This window comes from Lissotriton helveticus, chromosome 10 (assembly GCF_964261635.1).
Source record: "Lissotriton helveticus chromosome 10, aLisHel1.1, whole genome shotgun sequence".
NCBI classification, from domain to species: Eukaryota; Metazoa; Chordata; class Amphibia; order Caudata; family Salamandridae; genus Lissotriton; species Lissotriton helveticus.
The window spans coordinates 842,076,940-842,099,304 of NC_136071.1; the positions used below are offsets into that span (position 1 = coordinate 842,076,940).

A 22,365-nucleotide genomic window follows, 5' to 3' on the forward strand; every position below is an offset into this window, starting at 1 on the left:
CAAATATCTAAGTCAAATTTGGGTATTTTTGCCATTTATAATAGCTTTAAAGTGCTTTAGGCTTCAGTAAATGCATACACATTTAGGTATAATACACATTTGCAGGCTGTCCTCATTTGGGGTTTGCTTTTAAATGGCCCAGTGAGATCCATTTAAGGTTGATGAAATAAGTACCATTGCAACACGCATTTGTTCTAAAAACTGGTATGTGTGTTATTAGGTTCTGTGAATTATTCACAGTAAATGTTGTTTAATAATCTGGAAACAGAGATAATTTTTTTGGCGCCTAAAAAGGAGACATCTTTTTTCAAAATAGAGTGAATTATTGCAGGTTAGGAGGAATTAGGAAAGGCCTTTTGCCTTTGTCAGCCTCAGAATGAGCAGAGGGTGGGGGCTAGTAGAGCTGCAGAGGTTTGCTCAAGTCTCGCTGAGGTGTTATCTTTAGTTTCCCTATAAACAATGGAAGGAGGCTGTCATGTTGACATTTGTGACCTTCTAAATTAAGGCCTTGTCTCTGTGAAATGCAGAATGACCTTGCTAAACAGGCCTCTAAAAGGAAGGGTTTCTGGTTTCTCCACCACAAAATTAAAGAACTTAATTCCAAAGGGAAAATATGAAAAAGGTTTCTTTGAAAGTCCCAACACATGCTAAATGCTCTGCAGAAATGATATATTTGTATCTCGGCCTCTAAAAAAATAATGTCTGCTAGTTGCTTTTACTTGACCGAAAATGAAGCATTGCATTAAGTCTTAGACAGAAAATAAGACGAAGCTTTTTATTGAAATTGTGAAGGCTACATGCCTAAGTGAGAACGATTTTCCAATTAAGAATTATTTCTTACAGTGGAAATTTTGGCCCAAAGATAACATGGAGTGTCAGTGAAAGAATTTTATTTTTGGAAAGTTAAAATGGCTTATTGTTGCAAGCTGACTGACAAAATGGTAACAGTTAAGTAATGGAAATTTATTTTTGTGTCTGTTCATGTGAATTATGTTTTGTCTTCTGTTTAAAAGTTATAATTATGTCTGTTTGTTATGAGAAATGTCTCTCCTTTGTGTGTTGTGTATTTTTTTTTTGCTTCTGCCCACAGATCATTCATGGATTGTTCTGGGTGATTTTAAGGCTGACAAGACACGTGAGTTTGGTTGGTTAAAAAGGGATGTGTTTTGCGTAGCCTTTGGGAAGAAATGTTCATGTGTTTTTTTTTTATGTTTGTGTATTTGGTCCTATCATGAATTGTTCCTGCGGGTCCTGTGTGTCAGAAGAGACATAGTGGGTTGTATTTGACAGCCAAATGTCCACTAAATGGTGATTTGCTGTCAAAAGGAGGGTGAGGATTTTAAACCTGACAAATTAAGCAAGCCCAAATATTGAGTTTTGGGCTGCAGGTTCACAGTGCATAAAGTAAAGGACTTGAAGTGTGTGCGTCGCCGCTCATTTACATATGCTATTGTCTTGTCTATGTTTTTTGTGCTTGATATACAGCAAGTATATCTGATGGCTTGACATGTGCGTTTTGCGTTTATGTTGTTGCTTTTGATGCTATTACAAGTTTACCTGTGTTGTGAAGGGATATACATGACGATGTGTATCCTGCAAACAGTTGGGTAGATTTGCTTTGACACTAAATTTCACAGAAAGACAGACAACACTTCATCAGTGTATGTCAAATTTGGCTTTAATGGTATTTGAAGGAAAATAAAAAAAGAGACATACAGAATCAAAGTGTGTCACATGCTGTTAGTCACGTACTGCCCCTCCCCTTAAGGAACAGGCAGCCCTACATTTATGCATCCTGATTGGACGTAAGGATAACATTATAGATCTGTGACTCTTGTACATGGTGACCTAATTTCTATATTACATTAGCCAGTTTTGTTCGGTTTCCTAAGTAGTGTATGGCTTTGTACCATAAAGAAAACAAGGTTTCATTTTTCCCTGAAGAAAGGAACTGGAACATTAGCTGAGATTACCGTATATGGTTTATTCTTTTTCTTCCTATAGATTTTTCTTTTTCTCCCCAGACCGATGTCACATCGTGCCTAGTAATTGGGGATTTTAGCTGTGTCCTAGTCCCATTTTCCCTTTTTATATATTACTTCCACCAGTTAGCCTTCTTTTATTGTTATTATTGTATTAGGTTCACACTTCCAGATTGCAGTAATGTACTAGGAACCCCATATTATGTATACATCCCTTTTGTATAACTAGACTGGTTTTTAAGAATTTTCTATAGGCCTAACTCGATGTTTTCCAGTCTAACCGTCATGGTAGTGATGGACTGGTTAACTGACTCAATGCTATTATAAGACAAGTTTCCACATTTTGATTATTAGCCTGTGTATTGCGTAGTGCACTTGATGCACAGTTATTAAAAGGGAGGTATCTACATGTCCCTGATAATCTGTATTATGCGATTTCTCTTTTGAAATGTTTTAGATAAGGAATTTAGGAACACCTATATGTAATTATTGAGAGAAAAAATGTGTTTACCCCATTAGACTATGTCACTATGTGTGAGGACATCCATTTAGCTAGAATTCTCATGTAGTTATCTACCCTTAGATGGTAGAGGATATGCTCTCACATGAAAACCCAATTGAAGAGATTAGAGGCACTGTTTCGCTTATTGTCTTTGTATTCTATGAGAATGACAGTGTATTTTAGATCACAATAGTTCCATGGCGTATAGCCACTCCTTTGAAGATTGCAGGCCACCTGTTTGCAGTCCCTTTGTTAAATGAACTGTTTTTGTACTGAATTGAAGGAAAATAACAACTATGTCATTTCCTACGTCACTAGGTTCTGCGGGATTAAGTCATAATAACCTGCGGAACTCTGATGAAAGTCTAATTCCCATCAGTGACAGCTACAGTCCCAGCACCCAGAAAGCAGTAAGGCTGGACAAGCAATCGCCAGCGCGCCATCAATGGTATCTCCAAAGCATCGAACTTGCTCCATCAGACGGCATTGGACATCACAGAACTAGAATTTCAGTGCAAAAGAGCGAAAGAGAAGGATTAATGTTGTTTTGAGGCTTCAGCCTTTCACCTGTCATGTGCTGGTAACCTCTGACAGTGTGCAGTCCCTTGAGCCCCTTGGCCTGAGTTTTGGCCCCACCCCCCCCTTTTCCTTTGCTCCAACGGAAGTGAAGTGCACCGGAGGTTCCAAGATTGCAAAGAGCACTACATTATGGTGCTCATGAAAGAGCAGCCTGAGCGTTCTCTGACACTGAGTAATGAGTGTTGGAGCCTGAGAATGTAGACCCAGATCTGCATAAAATGATCTGTGCCCTGGATCAATGGAGAGCACACTATCTGTAGTGCCTGCCGCAGAGAAGAGATATTGGTGCACTGCATTGAGACATTGAGACTTTCAAATGAGCTGTGAGTGTTTGCCAGGAGGGCGCTCCAACGGATACTGAGAAGGACCATTTTCATGAAAGGCCTGAATGAAGAGGCCCATGCGGAAGAAAACAACAGAAGAGGATTTGATAAACAATAGAAGCCTGCCGGAGAGGCTTGGACGGACTCTGGGTATTTCCCGTGCGATTGCATAAAATGGGTGTTAGGAGACTGATTCTTGTTATTTTGCTGGCATTATTTTTAAGTAGTATTCTGTTTAGTAAAAGCAGAATAAAGTCCATTGCCTGTGGAAGAGTATCCCTTTTCACCTCGGAGCATTGATGAGGATCACCACTGTTTCACCTGAACATATAATAAGTTACTGAAATGCATAGGCGTCATAACAAATGTTACTAGATAATTTTAGGATTTGCTTTCTGCTTAGAGTTGTGAAAAATGATCATTTTGTTTGTAATAGTGGTCATTACTTTCTCCTGTTGTCCACATGTTCTTAATAACATGTTTTCTAGTATTTTTAAGCATGACGTTGTCTTTTGTGGGTTGGATTGTTTTTGCTACCCAATTGACATCTGTACCCACCTCCCAACCTAGGTCTCTTCCTACTACTACTTCTTCGCATTCTTTCCATATTTTACCTGAAAATGAACTGGTTAGGTCAGAGTTTACTAATAATTCCTTTGTACAGCTTCTGCATCAACACCAGTTAGTAATGAACACCACTAATTGTTGGGTGTGTGGTCTTATGCCACATACTACAGATAGAGGTATTCCCTATTTGGTTCTGTCATTTAGTTACAATGGGTCTGTATGGGCATATCAGACGATGTTTATTTATGCCAACGAAGTCTATCCCTTGCGTTCCATGAAAGATAACTTGAGTAATAATGCCTTAGTGAAGGGAATAACGGATAATATTGACATCGATTCATATACAGACTGAGTGATTGCCTATGTAAGGGCAAAAGGAGGGTCTGAGGATCTGTGAGTTCTGAACCCGTGGGTTCCATTTTGTGTATGGCAGCCATTTTGTGGTTGCCCTCACATAGGCCGATGATTGTGGCTGAACTAGTCTTTTAAGGACATTTACACCTTAGCTCGAGCTCGTGCTGACTCCTGTTTGACCTGAGTGAACTGACCCTGTTGCCTGAAGCTGACCTTGTTAAACCAGTTCCTGCCCTTTAGCTGATCAAGATTAAGGATCAGAGCACAGGACATCATAAAGTTTTACTGCACACAAACATGCCTTATCCTACTTCTATCTGTTTCTGTTCCTTCTTTTATGGTCTATTTATGATATGGGTTGTGGTCCTTTTATTATGGGTTTGTCCGGCTTGTGTAAGAAGGAATGTTAGGCATTTTGCATGCTTGCAAAAGCTAGGACTGCCCCTTACTTGTATGCTGAAGTTTGTAACCCTAAGCATATAAAAGGCCTCTGTTCTCTGTACTCTTCAGACTACCTCATTCAGTTGCTATGGCTTCTGTGTGACGTGGCCTCACTTATTAAATTTAATAAAGATGTCTTTTCATATTTTCAGCTTCTGTGCCAAGTTCTTTTTTTATTAGTAAGTATTCCCTGAGAATGAAGATTACAGTTCTTCACTCTGCAGGGGTATCCCCAAACCTTTTGCCTTCCTCCTTCCCTTTTATTCTGACCCTCTTTTTGTTGGCTTTAGGACTTTGGGTACTTTACCACTGCTAACCAGCGCCAAAGTGTATGTGCTCTCTCCTCTAAACATGATATGATTGGTTTACACCTGCTTGGCATATTTGATTTACATGTGTAAGTCCCTAGTAAAGTGGTATTCCATATACCCAAGGCTGGTAAATTAAATGCTACTAGTGAGCCTGCAGCACGGATTGTGCTACCCACAGGGGTAGCCTTTCAAACCTCCGGCCTACCACTGCAGAGCCTGTGGGTGCAGTTTACTGCAACTTCTCCTGTTGTTTTACATAGGTTACCCCTAGGTAGGCCCTAAGTAGCCCTATGGGCAGGGTGCTGTGTAGGTAAAATGGAAGACCTGTACCTTTATGTCTTGCATGTCCGGGAAGTGACAAGCAGCACATTTCGTTTTTCACTGCTGTGAGGCCTACTCCTCTCATAGGTTAGCATTGGGAATTCCCTTATATAGTTTTAAGATGTAATTCAGGATTAGAAAGGAGTGGCGTTGCCATGTTTGGTATGTTTAAAATGGTAGTGATAAATCCTACTTAATGGCAGTGGTGGCTCCTCCACAATGGTGGAGGAGCTTCTACTCAGAGCCAGTAAATGAAAAACAAAACGATGTCTTAGTTTTATTTTTCATTTTGCGCCTCTGAGCCAGCTTGCGATGGGAGGGGAGGGGCATTGGGAGAAGGAGTGCAACGTGCACTCCAGTTGCTAAGCACGCATATGTGTTTTGGCCAGCTGTCTCGGGCTGACCAAAACACACATGCGCACTTCGGTTTTCTCCAGTTCAGCTGCATTGAGCAGCCGGGCTGGAGAAACCTCACAGACTCCCTGGTCAGCGCAGGGAGTGTTTCCTGACTACTCAGACCGATCCCAGCACAGCTCCCACATGAGAGCAGCGCAGGGATTGCAGGGAGCCTGTGACGTGGCTCCAGTGCTTGCTGGGACCAAGAAGGAGGAGACCGAGCGCACCGCGGGAGGCAGCTCCAGGTAGTTTTTTACATTAAATTATTTTATTATAACCAGCCACACCGGCCCCGGTGAGCTCCCCCTCCGGTGCTCCCTCCACCAGCCCCACTGCCTCTTTATTGTGGCGGTCGCACCTGCTTACTGGTGGATTTGAATTTCACATTACTATTTTAGAAATGCCACTTTTAAAAAGTGGGTCTCTGTGCTTAATACTCTTTGTGCTTTGCAGCCTGTCTCCAATACACGTCTGGATGACAGCTACACTTTGTGCATTCTCTCCAGACAGTCACAACACAGGTAGGGCTGGGTGTGGCAGGGGATACATCTGCATTCATCTACATACTGATGGTCTTCCTAGGTAGGAAGAGGTGCTTCACACTTACATCTGAATAGGTTGTGTTCTGCCATCACACAAAGGGCTGATTTACCCCCTACTGATAGTTTGGAGCCAGGGCTGGGCTGAAAGGATCTTTATGCACTTCTGATGGTTCCTTCCAAGTCACCTCATACATCAAAGGCATTTTTGAGTATAGGTATTGGGGGTATGACCCCCTTTATTTAGAAACTGTATGGGACTTGTAACCAGACGCTGCTGGCTCTACATCTGCCAACTGCCAGGAGGACTACTGTGCTGCCAGTAGAAACCGCCATTCCAATTTACTGCTTTGCTGTGTTGGCCTGCAGCCTTCTGATTGCTGGGCTGAAGAAGAGACTGCCCCTTTGTAGCTATCTGAATTAACTGGCCTGCAGCCTGCTACCTGCTTGTGCCCCAACTGCTCTCCAAGAGAATGTTGTCTTGCCCTCTGTTTTGAGATCTCGGGCCGTTAAAGATCTTTCCTACACACCACTGCCATGGGACTCTGTCAATCGTGAATCCAGCAGAAGGGTGTACTAACCGGGAGCCATGATTGTTTGCTCCTTGCTTTGTATTCCACAAGCAGCGTATGTTGAACGCTCCCTATTTCCCCCCAGTTTACCAGGTTCAGCGTGTGCAGGGCACTAGTGTCTGGCCAATGTGTGTTGAGCGCTTAGCCTCCTGTGAAACCCAGCGCGTGTTGAGCGCTCTGTGAACTCCAAGGACCAGCACGTGTCAAGTGCATCTTATTTCACAGAAACCGGCCCATGTTTCCACACCCTGTGCTTGCCGCGGAGCTGAGGGAAGCCCTGTGGTCGTGGCCCCACCTGGTCCCCGTGACAACAGGAACTGCGTCACAGCAGCGTCAAGGGAAACCCCCTCCCAGTGTAGCCCCTCCAGCAAGGGAACCACGACGAGCAACAGTTTGGAGATAGGTGCCATTCCCAGGCACAATCTCCCTGCATGCAACATCGCCGCTGCCATGAGGGGAACCCATCCCCCAGTGAGGCCCCTGCAGCGCGAGAGATGCGATGGAGAGTGCTCAAGATCCACAGTGGTGAGGAGAGGACACTGCTTCTGAAGGCCATGCCAGAAGCGCTCTCTAGCGCTAGCAGGGTCATCTCACTCAGAGAAAGGTACTGTTGTGTGGAAGGCACTTCCTGTGCCAGTGAAGCCGTCTCGCGCACTTCCGCATGCAGCTTCGTAGGGATTCTTCTTCTGCACATGTTAAGAGTCTGAGCAGCCACGAAGGGCTCGAGACTAAAAGCTTGGGACCATTGTTCTTCTTTGAAGCAGGGTGGAGGGGGGACTGCAGGTGCTGTGTAGAGCACTGACAAAAGCTTGAACTGCCTAATGCAACTCCAGCTTGCAGGACTTACCGTCAACAGTCTGAGAGCAGCTCCTTCTATGCCCTATGTTTTCTTACTAATGCAATCATTTATGAATTCCCTGCAATTTATGTGATTGTTTCTAAAAACCCTGCATTCCTTTCAAAGTATAAAAATTATTTCTATAGTTTTTGGTCTTTTGTTGTTATGACTAATATAGTAATCTATTTTCATACAACCCTGTTGGGAGTCTTTTTTGTGGTGTATTCATTGTGTTACTCGGTGAGTGTGTTGCACAAACGCTTTACACATTGCCTCTGTATATAAGCTTGCCTGCTCTGCGCTAAGCTACCAGAGGGTGAGCACAGGTTATCTTGGTGTGTATGTGACTCGAGTGGTGGGTTCTGCCTGCCTTGGGTGCATGTCTTATCCAACCATAAACCCAATTTCTAGCACCTTGATATTATTAACTAGGGTTTTAGCTAAAGCTAATGACGTGGGACCCTAGCATCTTAGCAGGACATGCGTCAATAGTGGAGTCAAAACAAAGAACATTTCATCTAGCGAAAGATATAATTTGTGACACCTTTTAAACCAAGAAACATAATATGTATAAGGCATTCTGTACTACAGCCACTGCTGTTAACTTGCACATTATTGTACCATATTGCATTGCCTTGTTACAGTTGTGAACATGAAAATATGTAAGCCATGTTCTCAGCAATTAATCAGCAAGTATTTGCTATTTTTCCTCTTAAAATATAGAATTACAGTCCCACACAAAAAATCTGACATGTGCACCTATATTAACATTTATGGTCTATGCGATGTAGCTAGCAGGCGCGAAACGCCCATTGGGCTCAAAGGGCTTCAGATGCCCCTTCCCTTGTGTGTGGCAGCCAGGGGTGAGACAGCTTCCCGGCACTCACACAGACACAGTCGCACCCGAGTTCTTCACAGGTCCTTAAAATCCCATTTGCATGTTAATGAGGCTTTGTCGTTTTTTCACCCCTTCTTAGAGCCCCTGCCTCGCCACACTTCCAACTGCTGGAAGAATTGCTCCCCCCTCCCTCAAGAAACAAGAAAAACTTTTCGTAGAGTCCCCCCCCCCAGCCCCCCCCCCCCCACGAAATTTGGCTATAGTTGCGCCTCTGGTGGTTAGATCCTCGGGTGTATCATTCGCTTGTATGCTATTAAGTGGCTAAAACTTAAAAACACATTTTACACATATTTAGGGTCTTTTAATGTCATGCATTTTCTGACAGTGTCTTCATTCACATAGCTCCCTCAAACGCTTTTTCTTCTGGTCAAAGCGATCACTTTGACTCAAGATGTAAAGAAAGCGGAAGGACAAAGAAGTGTAAAATTAGTTCTGAAAGGGACCTCTGACCTCGTTTTCCGAGGAGCTTGCAGACAGCAGCACTTCCTGCGCATCAAAAAACTCGTTGACAGACTCGGCGATGGACAGCCGACTTTCGTTGGACAGCTGGTGGAGGAGAGGTCGACTTCCTTCATTCCGCTTTTCCTGTCAATGAAAGATTTGATAAAATACATTGTTGAAAGTTACATGGGGGAGGGGAGGGACATTACACACAACAGGCATACTAGGTGTACGGAGCACTGTCACGAGGACATTCGCGGGGGAGGGTGTGTGTGTGTGGGGGGGGGGTACATGTGGATGGTTGTGGCTCAGCATGCATCTCTTGGAAAATGGAGCACAGCGTTAGGATTTATTACAGGCAATACCACCGATTTCTTTGCAAATCAATTTTCACAATTATTCAATAGTTGTCAACATCTAGGTTTTATTGCTTAAACCTAAATATGAGAAAATACAACAGCTTTTGTTAGGAAGAGATATTTTGGTCAAATGGCTTTTTTGAACAATTATAGTTTGCTTCTATTTATCCCTTTGTAAAGCTTCTGCCTATTGTAATTGTTGACGCAAATATAATACTTTTACACATTTCATTGGAAGGCAAACTCCAGCGTGGGAAGAATGCAAGGCATAGTTTGCCTTACGAATTCGAACTCCTTTTATTTTTATTTCCATAAGTTTTTTATTGTTTTGTGCGTACACATAATCATACACATATAGACATATAACAAACAATTATCATGGGTAACTCTTTCCAGGGTTACAGCCCAGGTTTTTTGCATTGTGTAGTCCTACTTTACAGATATGTTCGTGCTAGGCTGATCCCCTTATCCAACTATCCCCTTATAAGGTGGGGAGGAGGTGTGAAGAAGAAAAGAAAGTGGAAAGTGAGAAGAAAAAATACAAGAAGTTCCCTACTCTTGCTTCTGTCTCGGCTCCCTACAGTGGGGGCATGTAGCACTCAGGTTGGTGGCTTAGCGTTGGTCTTCTTTATGGCGGGTCATAAGAGTCAAGGTATTTGTCTAGGGTCTCCCACATGTCCATGTGTTGTTGCTTCCATGGTGAGTGTTGGAGGGTGATTGGGTTCCCCCCCCCTTAAGTATATGACCCAGTTGAGCCAGCCCTTGAAAATTGACTTGGCGGTGTCTTTCCATTTGGTGAGGACTGTTTTTACTGCCGCTGTGATTAGTAGATCTACTAGGTCCCTATCTTGTCTTGAGTCTAGCTCAGTGGTTAGGAATGAAGCTGTGAGGGAGGTAAATTCTGGTTTGATTGTACATCCTAGTGTTTTGTTTATAAAGTCGAAGACTTTAGTCCAGAATGCTTTGACTTTGGCGCAGTGGTATAGTAGGTGTGCAATGTCGCCCACTTTGTCACAGTTCCAACAAAGGTCGTTTTCCCCGAGCTCTAAGGTCGCCAGACATTCTGGTGTCCAATAGATCTTGTACAGTAGCCAAAATGTTGTTTGTGCTAGTGTTGGCGTTATTTTGTTTTGTGTGGTGGAAGACCATAGAAGTTGTTGTTCTCTCTCACTGAGCGTAGTCCCTAGCTCTTTCTCCCAGTATGCGGTTGCCTTTTTGTTTAGTTTTGTGGTGCTAGGACTTAGTAGGCGGTATAGGTGTGACACCTGATGTCCTGTTTACTGTCCCCTACTCGAACACTTTACTATCCACTTAACCTACTCTTACAAGAAAAAGCATGAAAGCGGACCCTGGGGGAGGGAGTGAGCAAGCCCTACACAACAAAGCCCAAAGAGACGGCGACAGGCACTTAACACAAATGACACAGGCCAGCAGTTATTCAATTGCTACGAACCTAATGATAGTGTCCCTAAATGACAAAGGCCTCAACCATCCGGTTAAAAAGGAAAAAAAAACCTAGACTACCTAGCAAAGACAAAAGGAGATGTTATGCTCCTGCAGGGATCCAGACTCATTAGAAGACTCACAAAAACTAAGTGCGAGGTGGATTGGGCAGATGGCCTGCTTCCCAGCAACCGGGAAAAAACAGGAGGTGATTACGCTGGTGGCTAAGAACTCTAACATCACCATAGTTGACCAACAAAGCGATGAGAAAGGGAGGATACTTATCACATAGTTGAAAAGAGGGGAAGAGATCTTCCATAGCGCAAACATATACGGGCCGAACAAAGAAGGCCCTGAATTTTGGGGTGGGTTGGGTCTCGAGGAGATTGGTGACAATCTCCCAAACCGAGCTACTAGTCCTGGCAGGAGACTTCAACCTAACATTAGACCACACACTAGACAGACAGTCACACTGCCATTCCCTACCGCCCAAAGCTCAAACGAACTTAAAGAGCATATGCAACAAATACAACCTCAAAGACCCCTGGCGACTACAGCACCCAACAACCAGAGACTACACATTGTACTCTAACCCTCACAACTCCTACAGTAGAATAGATTACATTTCAATATCAGGCACCCACACACACTTAGCAGAACACTCAGATATAGCGGCTAGGACTATCTCAGACCACTCATGCATCAGCCTTCTGCTGAACGGACGCCACAACGAAGATATGCCGCGTAGATGGAGGTTCAACTCTGATGTCCTGAAAGATGAGAGTAACAAAAGTAATATAGAAGAAGACATTAAAGAATACATACGACCCAACGACACACTGGACATGGTTCCTAGCTCCGTATGGGATGCACTGAAGGCTACAATCAGGGGAACAATAATAGAGATTAAGGGAAAAATTAATAAGAGGGCAAAAGCACAAATGGACCAACTAGAAGAAGAGACAAAAAGACTAGAAGCAGCCCACAGCATAGACTTAAAGGACAGATCCACCCTAACACTGCTCATAAAGAAGAAATATGAATACAATAAAACTGAGTGAAAGGGCAGGACTGTGGGTAAACAAGTATAAGGCAATCAACCTATGTGAAGCAAACAAAGCAGGTAGGATTCTAGCCTCTCACTTAAAGCACAAACAAAAACAACACACCATAGCATCGGTCACTGACGCGAAAAACATTACACACACAAGACAAAGAGATACTAAAAACATTCAGCGAATTCTATCAGGACCTATACAATAAAGGCCAGTCATTAGATGAGGAAGGAAGCACAGAGTACCTGGAAAGTCTAAGCCTACCAAAGATCAGAGATGAGGAAGCACACACCCTAGGGCAAGAGATAAGCGAAACAGACATAGAAGGGGCAGTGAAGTCTCTCAAGGACAACAAGGCCCCTGGCCCGGACGGCTACACAGCCACATTTTATAAAACATTTCTAAGTATATTGACCCCCACCTTGAAGAAAACACTCAACCACCTAGTCAAGGCAGGAGCAGTCTCTACTAATATGTTGGAAGCAAACATAGTAGTAATACCAAAGGAAGGCAAGAACACACAGTTACCGCAAAACTATAGGCCTAACTCACTAATCAATGTCGATTGTAAAATCTATGCGAAAATATTGGCCTCCTGACTGAACAGGGTTCTACCAAAGGTAATAAGCAATGCGCAAGTAGGATTCCTAAAGACGCGAATGTCACACGACAACACAAGGCTCCTGTGTCACATACTAGAGCAGGCAGCAGCGACTCAAGAGACCGCGGTCGCCATAACACTAGACGCTGAGAAAGCGTTTAATAGAGTATCCCGGCACTTCCTGAGGCAATGCATGCAGACTTTCAAACTGGGGGAGGCATTCATAAACAGAGTAATGGCCCTATACAAAATGCCTAGCGCGAGGATAGTAATCAATGGAGCTGTCTCAGAACCGTTTAATTTACAGCGAGGGACAAGACAGGGTTGTCCCCTGTCGCCTTCACTGTTCCTGTTGGCCCTAGAGCCTCTGATCAGAGACATCGGGCCAATGAAGAGATGAAGGGCTTTACCATAAATTATGTCACGGTTAAGCTAGCCGCATACGCAGATGACATCCTCATACTCACGGAGAGCCCCCAACTATCTATTAACGCCCTAATAAGGTCCATAGGTAGATATTCTGGCCACTCTGGATACAAGCTAAACGTAGCCAAATCGGAATGTAAACCCCTTAATATCCACACCACCAAAGAAATGCTAGGGGATTCGGGTCTGGCGTGGCAGACTGGTTTAATTAAATCACGGGAGCATCAGAACAACCTCACTGGGATGTTAAGGAAGGCCCTCACTCACCACCTAGTGATGACATGCTTCATCATCGGGCCCCACCAAAGAGACCGAGTGTCTCTTTGGTGTGCTGCAACGCCAGAATTACTGCGGAGCGGGATGGTGAGGAGAGGGCGTGTTGCGTGCAAACTTAAACTAGTGAGTGATGGAGGATTAAAAAACGTCAGTAGTGTATCAAAGAATTTTTTTTTATTAAATGATCACTAAAGACAATGGAGTTAAAAGTATGTGAGGGACCAGTCCACTTTTAATTGAGTGGTGGGTTCCTACAATGTTGTCGACATGTTTCTTGCCATAGAAACGGTGTTAATTTACCCGGCAATTCTTCAGGACTGGGTGTGCAAAAAACCCCGGCGGTATGGACACGCTAAGGCCCACCCTGACCAAGGGACGTGAATGTGAAAAGATTAAATTAAAGAGTGTAAAAAGTGCAAAAAAATTAGGAATAGAGACTTATCCCTAATTAGTCCTGGTTTAGGAGGCTTCTGCTGATCGTTTCTGCACTTTCTGGGTGTTATAAATAAACACCATGGGTCTCAGGAGGGGGGTGGAAGCGTATTCGGCACACCGCCCTCAACGCTCGGCACCCGTAGTACACCTAAGTCGCCCTCAGACTGGACCCCGACATGGTTTAATTAAATACCTGGTGATACAATTTGGCAGGTACCTCAAGAGCACACTGGACCAGAATGAAAGTCAACTGGTTGAAAAAGTAAAAAGGCTCCTGGAAGGGTGGTCACCGAGATACATAACATGGTGGGGGAGGATAGAGACAATAAAGATGATGATTACACCAATGGTCAATTACTTAGCCAATATGCTTCCCCTTTCACTAACGGACGATTTCCACAAAAAGTTAGACAAACTGATCAACAAATTCCTGTGGAGAGATAAGAGAGCGAGGATAAGCCTGAAGAAGCTTAGGCTACATAAGAAGCTAGGGGGGTTGAACCTCGCGGACTTCAGAACATTCTAGTCTGCATTCCTGGCAAGACAAGGGGCATACTGGGTTCTCCATGAACAGGAATATATGCCAGCGTGGCTAAAGATTGAGAGGAGCTTACTAAACAACCAGAGCCCATAACCCTCCTCACAGCCAACAAACGCACACAACCCTCAAATCCGACACTCAAACACTCGCAATGCCCTACTCAAGGTAGACCAGAAAATGGACATCAGCATAAAAAACACAAGATGGGAATCACTGTGGGGGAACGGGAAGATAAAATATAGGGAAAACCACTATCCATGGAGACGTGGAAGGAAATGGGCATCTCCTACCCCAAACAGCTAGACGTGGAGGATAGCCCAGCCTCCTTTAATGTGCTAAAAACAAAGCTTAACCTCTCCGAGCTGGAATTTTACAACTTCCTTAAGATTAGATCCGCCCTGTCGAAAGCGAAACTCAACTACAAACCCTCCATCATCCAGTACATGACCAACATCAACAGAACAGGGAATTCGAACTCCTGACTTGCGGATTCCAGCTGCAAGCGCCAGTGAAAAACTTCCTACGTTATTTCAAGCGATATTTTCACGTAGAGACAAAGCTATTACAACTCACTAACTTACTACACAGTAGGTTCTGCAAAAAGACTCTGACGAAGGGAAAGCTTCAAAACCCTTTTCCCAGTAGCCAAAACAGGCCCTTCTGTCAATGCAAATCACTATACCATATATGTAAGCAATTACTGTAAAAACTGTCCTCACTTTTCAATGATGCAATCCACAAAATCAGTGCTGTGGTCACTCTATGGGACATCTTGCTTCAGGAGACATGAATCCCCTAGTCTGCAATTTCCCTAGTGATCTCATCTCTCTGCAAGAAATTATACAGTTAACAACAATTACGCTCACCCATTCACAGCAGATTATATACTTCCCATGGGTCCTATGTAAAGACATCCATATCATAGGACCACTTATCAAGGACATCCCAATCAATTTTGGAGAAATTGGCAATTTTGCCTACAATATTTAAACCAATACATGAAACTGCTGTGAACCAGTACATCCCACCCTGAACTCCCACCAGCATCGTCACCCTGTTTAATCAGGATCCAAGCACTCGCAATGCACTATTTTGTGTTTCAGCTGACATAGGCCAAGCTGCACATACTGGAAATACTTGTTATTCTAGCCCTGTGAAGACACCAAGCCATAGACATCCTATTTTGTTAATCAGTTACAAACTTACTGTTGTGTACCCATAGTATGGGGTGAGGGTGCTTGCAGCCCTGTCTAGATCATCGCTTCAAACAAATGGTCATTGGTCCCCTCTGCAGAACTAAACAAGCCCAACTGCAGTGAAGCTCAGGAAGCATCTTTGTTCCATATATGAACATCTTCCTTATAACCAGCCTCAACCCAATCTCCATGAATGGATTTCTTTTTGCATTACTATGGAGTAAAAGTTACTTGACTCAGTCGACCACCTAAACAACAGAAACAGTATGGATAACACTAACATGGCTAAAGCTATGTGCACCCTAAAAAGATTATCAAGTTTTTAAACAGCCATTTGTAATCCAGCAGCTGAACCAACACTGTCTTGTTCAGGAGAACGGGACATGCCTTGGAGTTTAGCTGGACAGCTAACAGTCACCAAAAGCCCAAATAAGGTTCATGGTTAAAAGAATTGAACACCAAATTCACAGATTTTTTTCAATCTAATTCATCCAGCATAGACTGCAGAAATTGCCTCAATGATGGACCACCAAACAACTAAATTCACAAACTACAGACTGCAGAAAATGGCAAAATTATGCTTTTGGAATCCTTGTTATCAAGTTTCACGGTCCAGTAGTTCAGAAATCTCTACTTTGACCTTCAAAGACACAGAAATGTTTACGGTTGCCTAACCTGTAAAATAACTTTTGGATGGGGACCCCAAACCATATGTGGTAGATTTTAAGATTAAACTCTGTGCATCCTTTGGGTTTTCTAGTCTATGAACCAAAGGCCCGCAAAATTCTCACAATTTTTAAGCTTGTACATTTTTTTTTTTTCACAACCGTCTTTATTGGAATGTTAGGCAGAGTACAGTTCTCCACAATCAGGAGGATACCGTCCACAGTAAACATATAGCAGGATAAACAGAAAGCCTACATTTGAAATTGCCCCCCTCCCGGTCCTACATTCCACCCACCCCCAAAACACACCCCAACTCCCTCTCCCGGCTACCCACCCCTTATCCCACCCTAACCCCATGCACGTGTTCTCATTTCACCAAAGATACAAGCAAGGCAATGTAGGTATCAGGTAGCGACCTAGGGCCCAAGGTCCCCAGTCGGAGGCGGCACATCTTCTAAATCAACGGGGGTTCCAAAGTCAGTCCTCTGTAGTCTGCCCACCGCTTCCAAATTTTATAATGTTTCCGGGGGCACCCCCTGGCCTCAAATACAGGTAATTCTAAGCCCGTAAGAAAGTCTAAGCCCGCTTTCCAGGCGGTAAGTGGGGGGGCACGATCACTCTTCCAGGCTCTCGCTAAATCACGCTTAGCCACAACCAAACCCAATAACAGTAGATGGCGTTTATAGACGTTGCCTCCAACATTTTCCAGGACATGGAGGAGGCCCAGCCTGGGTGTACGGGGGAGATCCCACCCCAGCACCTCCGACAGACAATTCCACACCCCATTCCAAAAGCGAGTCAGACCCACACAAGACCACACTGTATGCAGCAGCGTTCCTCTCTCAGTTCCACAGCGCAAGCATTCCGGAGCGGCAATGAGGCCTGCCCTCCACAATCTCTCCCTAGTGTAGTAAGCTCTATGCAGGTATTTAAATTGTATGAACCTGAGTCGCACAGCAATGGCAGCCCCGCGGGGGGATTCAAGGGCCTCCCTCCAGTCATCCTCATCCAACGGGCCAACATCTGTCTCCCAGGAGGCCTTCAGTGACAGGAGAGAAGAAGAGCAGTGAGTAACTAGCGTCTGGTAGATTTTGGAGACTTTCTTATCTCCTAGGTCCCCCATGAAGAGCTTGGCCTCCACCGGGCTGAATTCAGGAAGCTGGTCCAGTCCCACCAGACTTGGCGCGAGTGCATGGCGGAATTGTAGGTATCTAAAAAATTGGGTCCTGGGCATATTGAATTCGGAGCTGAGATCCTGAAAGGATTTGAGGGTGGTCCCTGCGAGGACATGGCCGAGGGAGGAGATCCCAATGGCATCCCAGCCACCAAACCCCGATAGGGAGGCCAGCGCCGGAAGTCGACCGTTATTCCACAGCGGAGTCTCGGCTGTCAGCCTGCCCCACCAACCCATACGGCGCAGCAGCTTGTACATTTTTTTGCTCAGGTCCAGCTATCTATCTGACCTAACCCGCCAGAGACTCTAGGAACCAAACCAACAATCAAGCAGCTACCAAACTTTTACCGATTTGTTCGTGGAACATTAGTAACACCCCTGCTATTCGTACCGGATTCTCTGTCGAAGCTTCTATATGTACCTGTAAATGGACCAGAGAAGGGCAGAACCTAGTGTGCATTAACTTACTCACGGCTCAACTGATAAGTGTGAGTACATATGTGCAATTCAAATGCACAAAAATGCATTTACTTTTGTTAATGTCCCTCCTGATTAACAGAATCAAGTTTAGTGGAACTATGTAAATGAAAATGTCACTTATAACTATAGATATTATGTTTATGTTTATGTTTGGCATTTATAAAGCGCAGCTTATACCCAAGGGCGTCTTGGCGCTGAAATTTGCATGATTGTTGTTCAATACGGCTTGCGATGTCCAAAGTATTTTTTAGAAAACAGCTATTGGTTGAACAACCAGGTCTTTAGTTTCTTGCGGAACTGTAGGAGTGATGGGCTGAGTCTAATATCTTGTGGCAAGGTGTTCCATAGTTTAGGTGCCGCTGTCAAAAAACGACGGTCACCCCAAGAAACTGTTTTGGACCGAGGGACCATTAGTTGGTTGAGATTGGAGGACCGGAGCTGTCTAGGGGGGAGGTATCGAACCAACTGTTCCTTTAAAAATAGGGGACCTGTGTTGTTTAAGGACTTGTAAACTAAACATAAGGATTTAAATTTAATCCTATTCTGGATTGTCAACCAGTGTAGTTATTTTATTGTTCCTGATATGGCTGCAAATTTTGGAAGTCCCGAGAGTAGACGTGCTGCAGCGTTTTGTATCGACTGCAGCTTTTTTAGGACCCTGGCCTGAGTATTTAAGAATAAACCATTACAATAATCAAGTGCCGAAAGGACCAGAGAGCTAACCAAAGTTTTAATGGCAGCTGCTGGTAGAAACAGACTTATTTTCTTGATCATGCGTAGCTTAAAGTGGGCTGTTGATGCTACTTTATTCGCATGGTCCATGAAAATGAGACCATCATCAAAAGTGACTCCTAAATTTCTGACCTTAGTCACTGGTGTCGGGAGTGTTCCAAGAGTAGATGGCCACCAGACTGGGGACCATGATGGTTGGAGTGGTCCGAAAATGACCACCTCGGTTTTTTCCGAGTTGAGTTTTAGGCTGTTTACCGCCATCCAATCTTCTATGGCCAGCATTCCATTTTGAAAGCGTTGGGCCACCTCCCGACCGTCGCCTTTGATGGCTAATACCAGTTGCGTGTCATCTGCGTATGAAGTTAGGCTCATCCCATGGCTTTTGATGACACTAGCAAGGTCCGACACATAGATATTAAATAGTGTCGGACTTAGGGATGAGCCTTGAGGAACTCCACACGGCAGTATGTTAATTCTTCCATCATGTAAGTTTGGAGTGGAACAATAGGTGTTCTCATGGAGGGGAGGGTTATGGCCTTGATCACGGGACATGTGATAGACATCACAAATGACGTTGGTAAAGGCAGGAGCAAGTGTTTAAAAGGGATGTGAAATATCTGTTTGCTCACCTTGTATTTGCATTCTGTGTAGGAAGGAATGACCTGATACACAGAAAAACACAATTTACCTTTAGAGAAAAAGAGGACTAAAAGTAAATGAACAACTTTGACTAACCAAAAACATGTAACGTTTTTGCAGGTGGAAATTACTCTGGTTTAATGTTTAACACAACTACGTCGAATTTCACACACTCCAACGTGTGTGCTTTGTGATTTTTGTGAACCCAGTAAAAGTTATAAACCTAATCAAATCTTAAGTGGAAACCTGATGTAACACAGGATTTCTTTTCAGAAGTTTGGTATGCCAGAAGCAACATCTTCCTACTATTGGAATCTGGAGCCATATGGGCAACTTTATGGACAGTTTTTGAATGGAGGCAGTGGGGAGCCCATGGTCACTGGCCAACAGGTACCACTCTAGCTGTGAATAAAATCCCTGGTAACAAGGCTCTCGATTTGAACTGTAATATGTTTATAAACTATTGCAGCCATCCAGCGTCACACTGCTGTTAGAACGTTCGTATTACCAGAAATAGAACCAGAAGTAGTGATCAAGTAGGTGGCTAGCTTCAATATCACATGAGTATAAGTGTAAATATAAAATTGGGCTGCCATACTGTGGAAGAGATGGGTAATAGGTAACCTATAGATGTTACATAGAGAGGTGAAAGCACTGAGCCCCGGTGTATACCACATCTGGCTTCTGATCTGTAAGGATGGAGAAAGATGGTCAGGCAGTGATTGGCAAGAAAAGAGGTAATCCATTTAACAGCCACATCATCTAGACCCACCTCTGACTCTGTTCTATAGCAGCGAATAACTGATGCCATCAAAAGCCATTAACAGGTCCTACTTCTGTGCTGTCAACTAAACGACACAGATTTGCCTAATACCAAGGTCACAACTGGCTCTGAATAATGGCCAGATCTGAAACTAGCCTTAAAGGAGTGCTTTTGAGATTCAACAAATGTTTGTAGCCAGGTAGAGCAGCAGATAAACAGGATGAACATTGTTGGAATCATCCTGTGGAAGAGAAGACTCTTAAGAAACGTTTAGTAATTGATGATTTCCAATCATGTAGTATCACTCCCTGAATAAAGAACTCATTGAAGAGAGTGATCAAATTGGAAGATAAGAGGAGTAAGTTGTTGCATAATGTTGGTGGGGCATATATATATATATATATATATGTGTGTGTGTGAGTGAGTGAGTGAGTGAGTGAGTGAGAGAGAGAGAGAGAGAGAGAAAGAGAGAGAAAGAGAAGTGTCTGGAGGTAGAGATACCATCAGCTACCTCTGAGATTGAGATCTTACTGAAGGAAAATTATTCAACTGTCTGGTGGGATGACATCTGTCCTTGTGGCTGGTTAAGAAGAGTGTGGGCAGCCTTGGTCCTCTATGACATTCATAAGATTGCAAAGAAGATTTGTTTAAGTAACTAGAAATTCAGCACACTATACAGGAGGTCTTTACTTTTCTTTGGGCTGACAATGATGCTGTTGATTTTTCCTTAAAATCTATTACTCAGATCTCTACTGCCAAATAATATGCTTTGTTATTCTGTAGTAAGTGTGACTTACTCTTATAATACTGTTTGATAACCCTTTGAATTCAAGAGTAAGTTGCGGCAAAATCTTTGTAAAAGGGGCACAGATTCTTTTGCAGGGCATTCCCTCAGATGTTTTACCTTCTACTGCGGAACTTGCTTTTGTTGGCCACAGAACCCTGTACACTTTACCCCGCCGAACCAGTGGTAAAGTGCTTGTGCGCCTTCCGAAACCTGTTAAAATTGGTATACTCCTGATTGGCACATTACATTCGTTTAGAAGTCCCTAATATAAGGTACCACATGTACCCAGAGACTGCAAATTAAATGCTACCAGAGGGCTGCAGCACTTATTGCACAACCCACTACAGTAGCACTGTGCACACGAGGCTGCAGTGGCAGTCCAGGAGACATGTTCAGTTTTAAACTGCAATTTCAACAGGGCAAAATAAAACTCTTGTTTTTTGATTATTTATAAGTCACCTCTAAAACAGGCCTTAAACGCCCTAAAGGTAGGGTGCACAGAGTTTAAAATGTATGTATAATATTTAATGTTTTCATGTCCTGGCAGTAAAACAACATTCAAATAATTTTCTACTGTGGCAAGGCTGGCTCTCCCATAGGTTAACACTTGTTTACACTTTTACCTTTTATAAGTGCTGAATACGGTTTGGGAATAGCTAGAAAAATGAATCAAGAAATCATTTTAATAGGGACCCCACACTTTAGCACGGAGCTCTGCTTCAGATCCATCTTGCAGCTTGCTCCACTGACGACTCATTGCCGGCCCCTGTATTTGACCTGCGGTCAGCCGTAATATATTTGAATCTGACCGGGTCAAAAGTGACCAGATATGGCTTAGACCAGCACTCTGTCCTTTTTGGTGCTATTTTTAATTCAAACTTTAAAAAAATCATATCTCTGGTTATACTTATTGGATATTTGTTATTTTAGGGTCATTCGATTTATTAGAATATTCCTTATATTTCTAAATTGGTTTGGGATTTTCCTTGTATTGTGTTTTAACTTTAATACAGTTTGGGTGTTGTATAAATACTTCACACATTGCCTCTAAGTTAAGCTCGACTAATTTGTGCCAAGCTACCAGAGAGTTGAGTACAGGTTATTTAGTTGTTCACACTGACAAGGAATGATTATTATTAGAGGTGAGTTCTCATTCCATTAACGAATACTCTCACATTCCTTACTTTAAAATTATAACATACCCAAACAATATTTTACCTATGCTCTACACAAAAAAAGCATTTAAAACGGGCTTCATATATTCTTTTGCCATATACTGATACAGAGTTCAAGATGCTACGTATCTCCACGTTTGTGATGTTGCACAAATTCTGAGTTTTATTTTTTCTAACCAACTTGAAATAATTAAATGCACCAACTAAATATATTACGCAGGATGTAAATGTGGGTCTCCCCATCAAATGTACAAGCCTTATATTTATTCTAATAATAAATACTAGAAATTGGCATATGGGCGGATGAATACACTAGTATTTGAGTTTTTACTATTTTTTAAGCGGAACAATTATTTTAAGCACTCAGATTTGAAAGTCGCTTTTAGTGGCAATGTAAGCCCAATGGGATCCCTCGCAGAAACAAGTGGAAACACATTTATCACCTTTCTTTTCTCTTCATGAGCATGTGGTGGTTTCTCAAAAAGCTTGCATTCATTGGATTTTCCTATTCGTTCTTGAGATTTCGTAATGTTTTTGCATCTCCGATTTTTTT

The 22,365-nt window shown here is 43.2% G+C and overlaps 1 protein-coding gene across 3 annotated transcripts in view; it reads right to left on the bottom strand.

Annotated features, from left to right (window-relative positions):
• The window catches only part of OSBPL3 (oxysterol binding protein like 3), an 861,863-nt gene that overhangs the window by 240,454 nt on the left and 599,044 nt on the right, over nucleotides 1-22,365 (bottom strand). For all 3 annotated transcript variants that reach the window (XM_078663459.1, XM_078663461.1, XM_078663460.1), the window contains one exon: nucleotides 9,074-9,208. In XM_078663459.1, the coding sequence (XP_078519585.1) occupies nucleotides 9,074-9,208 (135 nt within the window). The remainder of the gene's footprint in view (nucleotides 1-9,073; nucleotides 9,209-22,365) is intronic.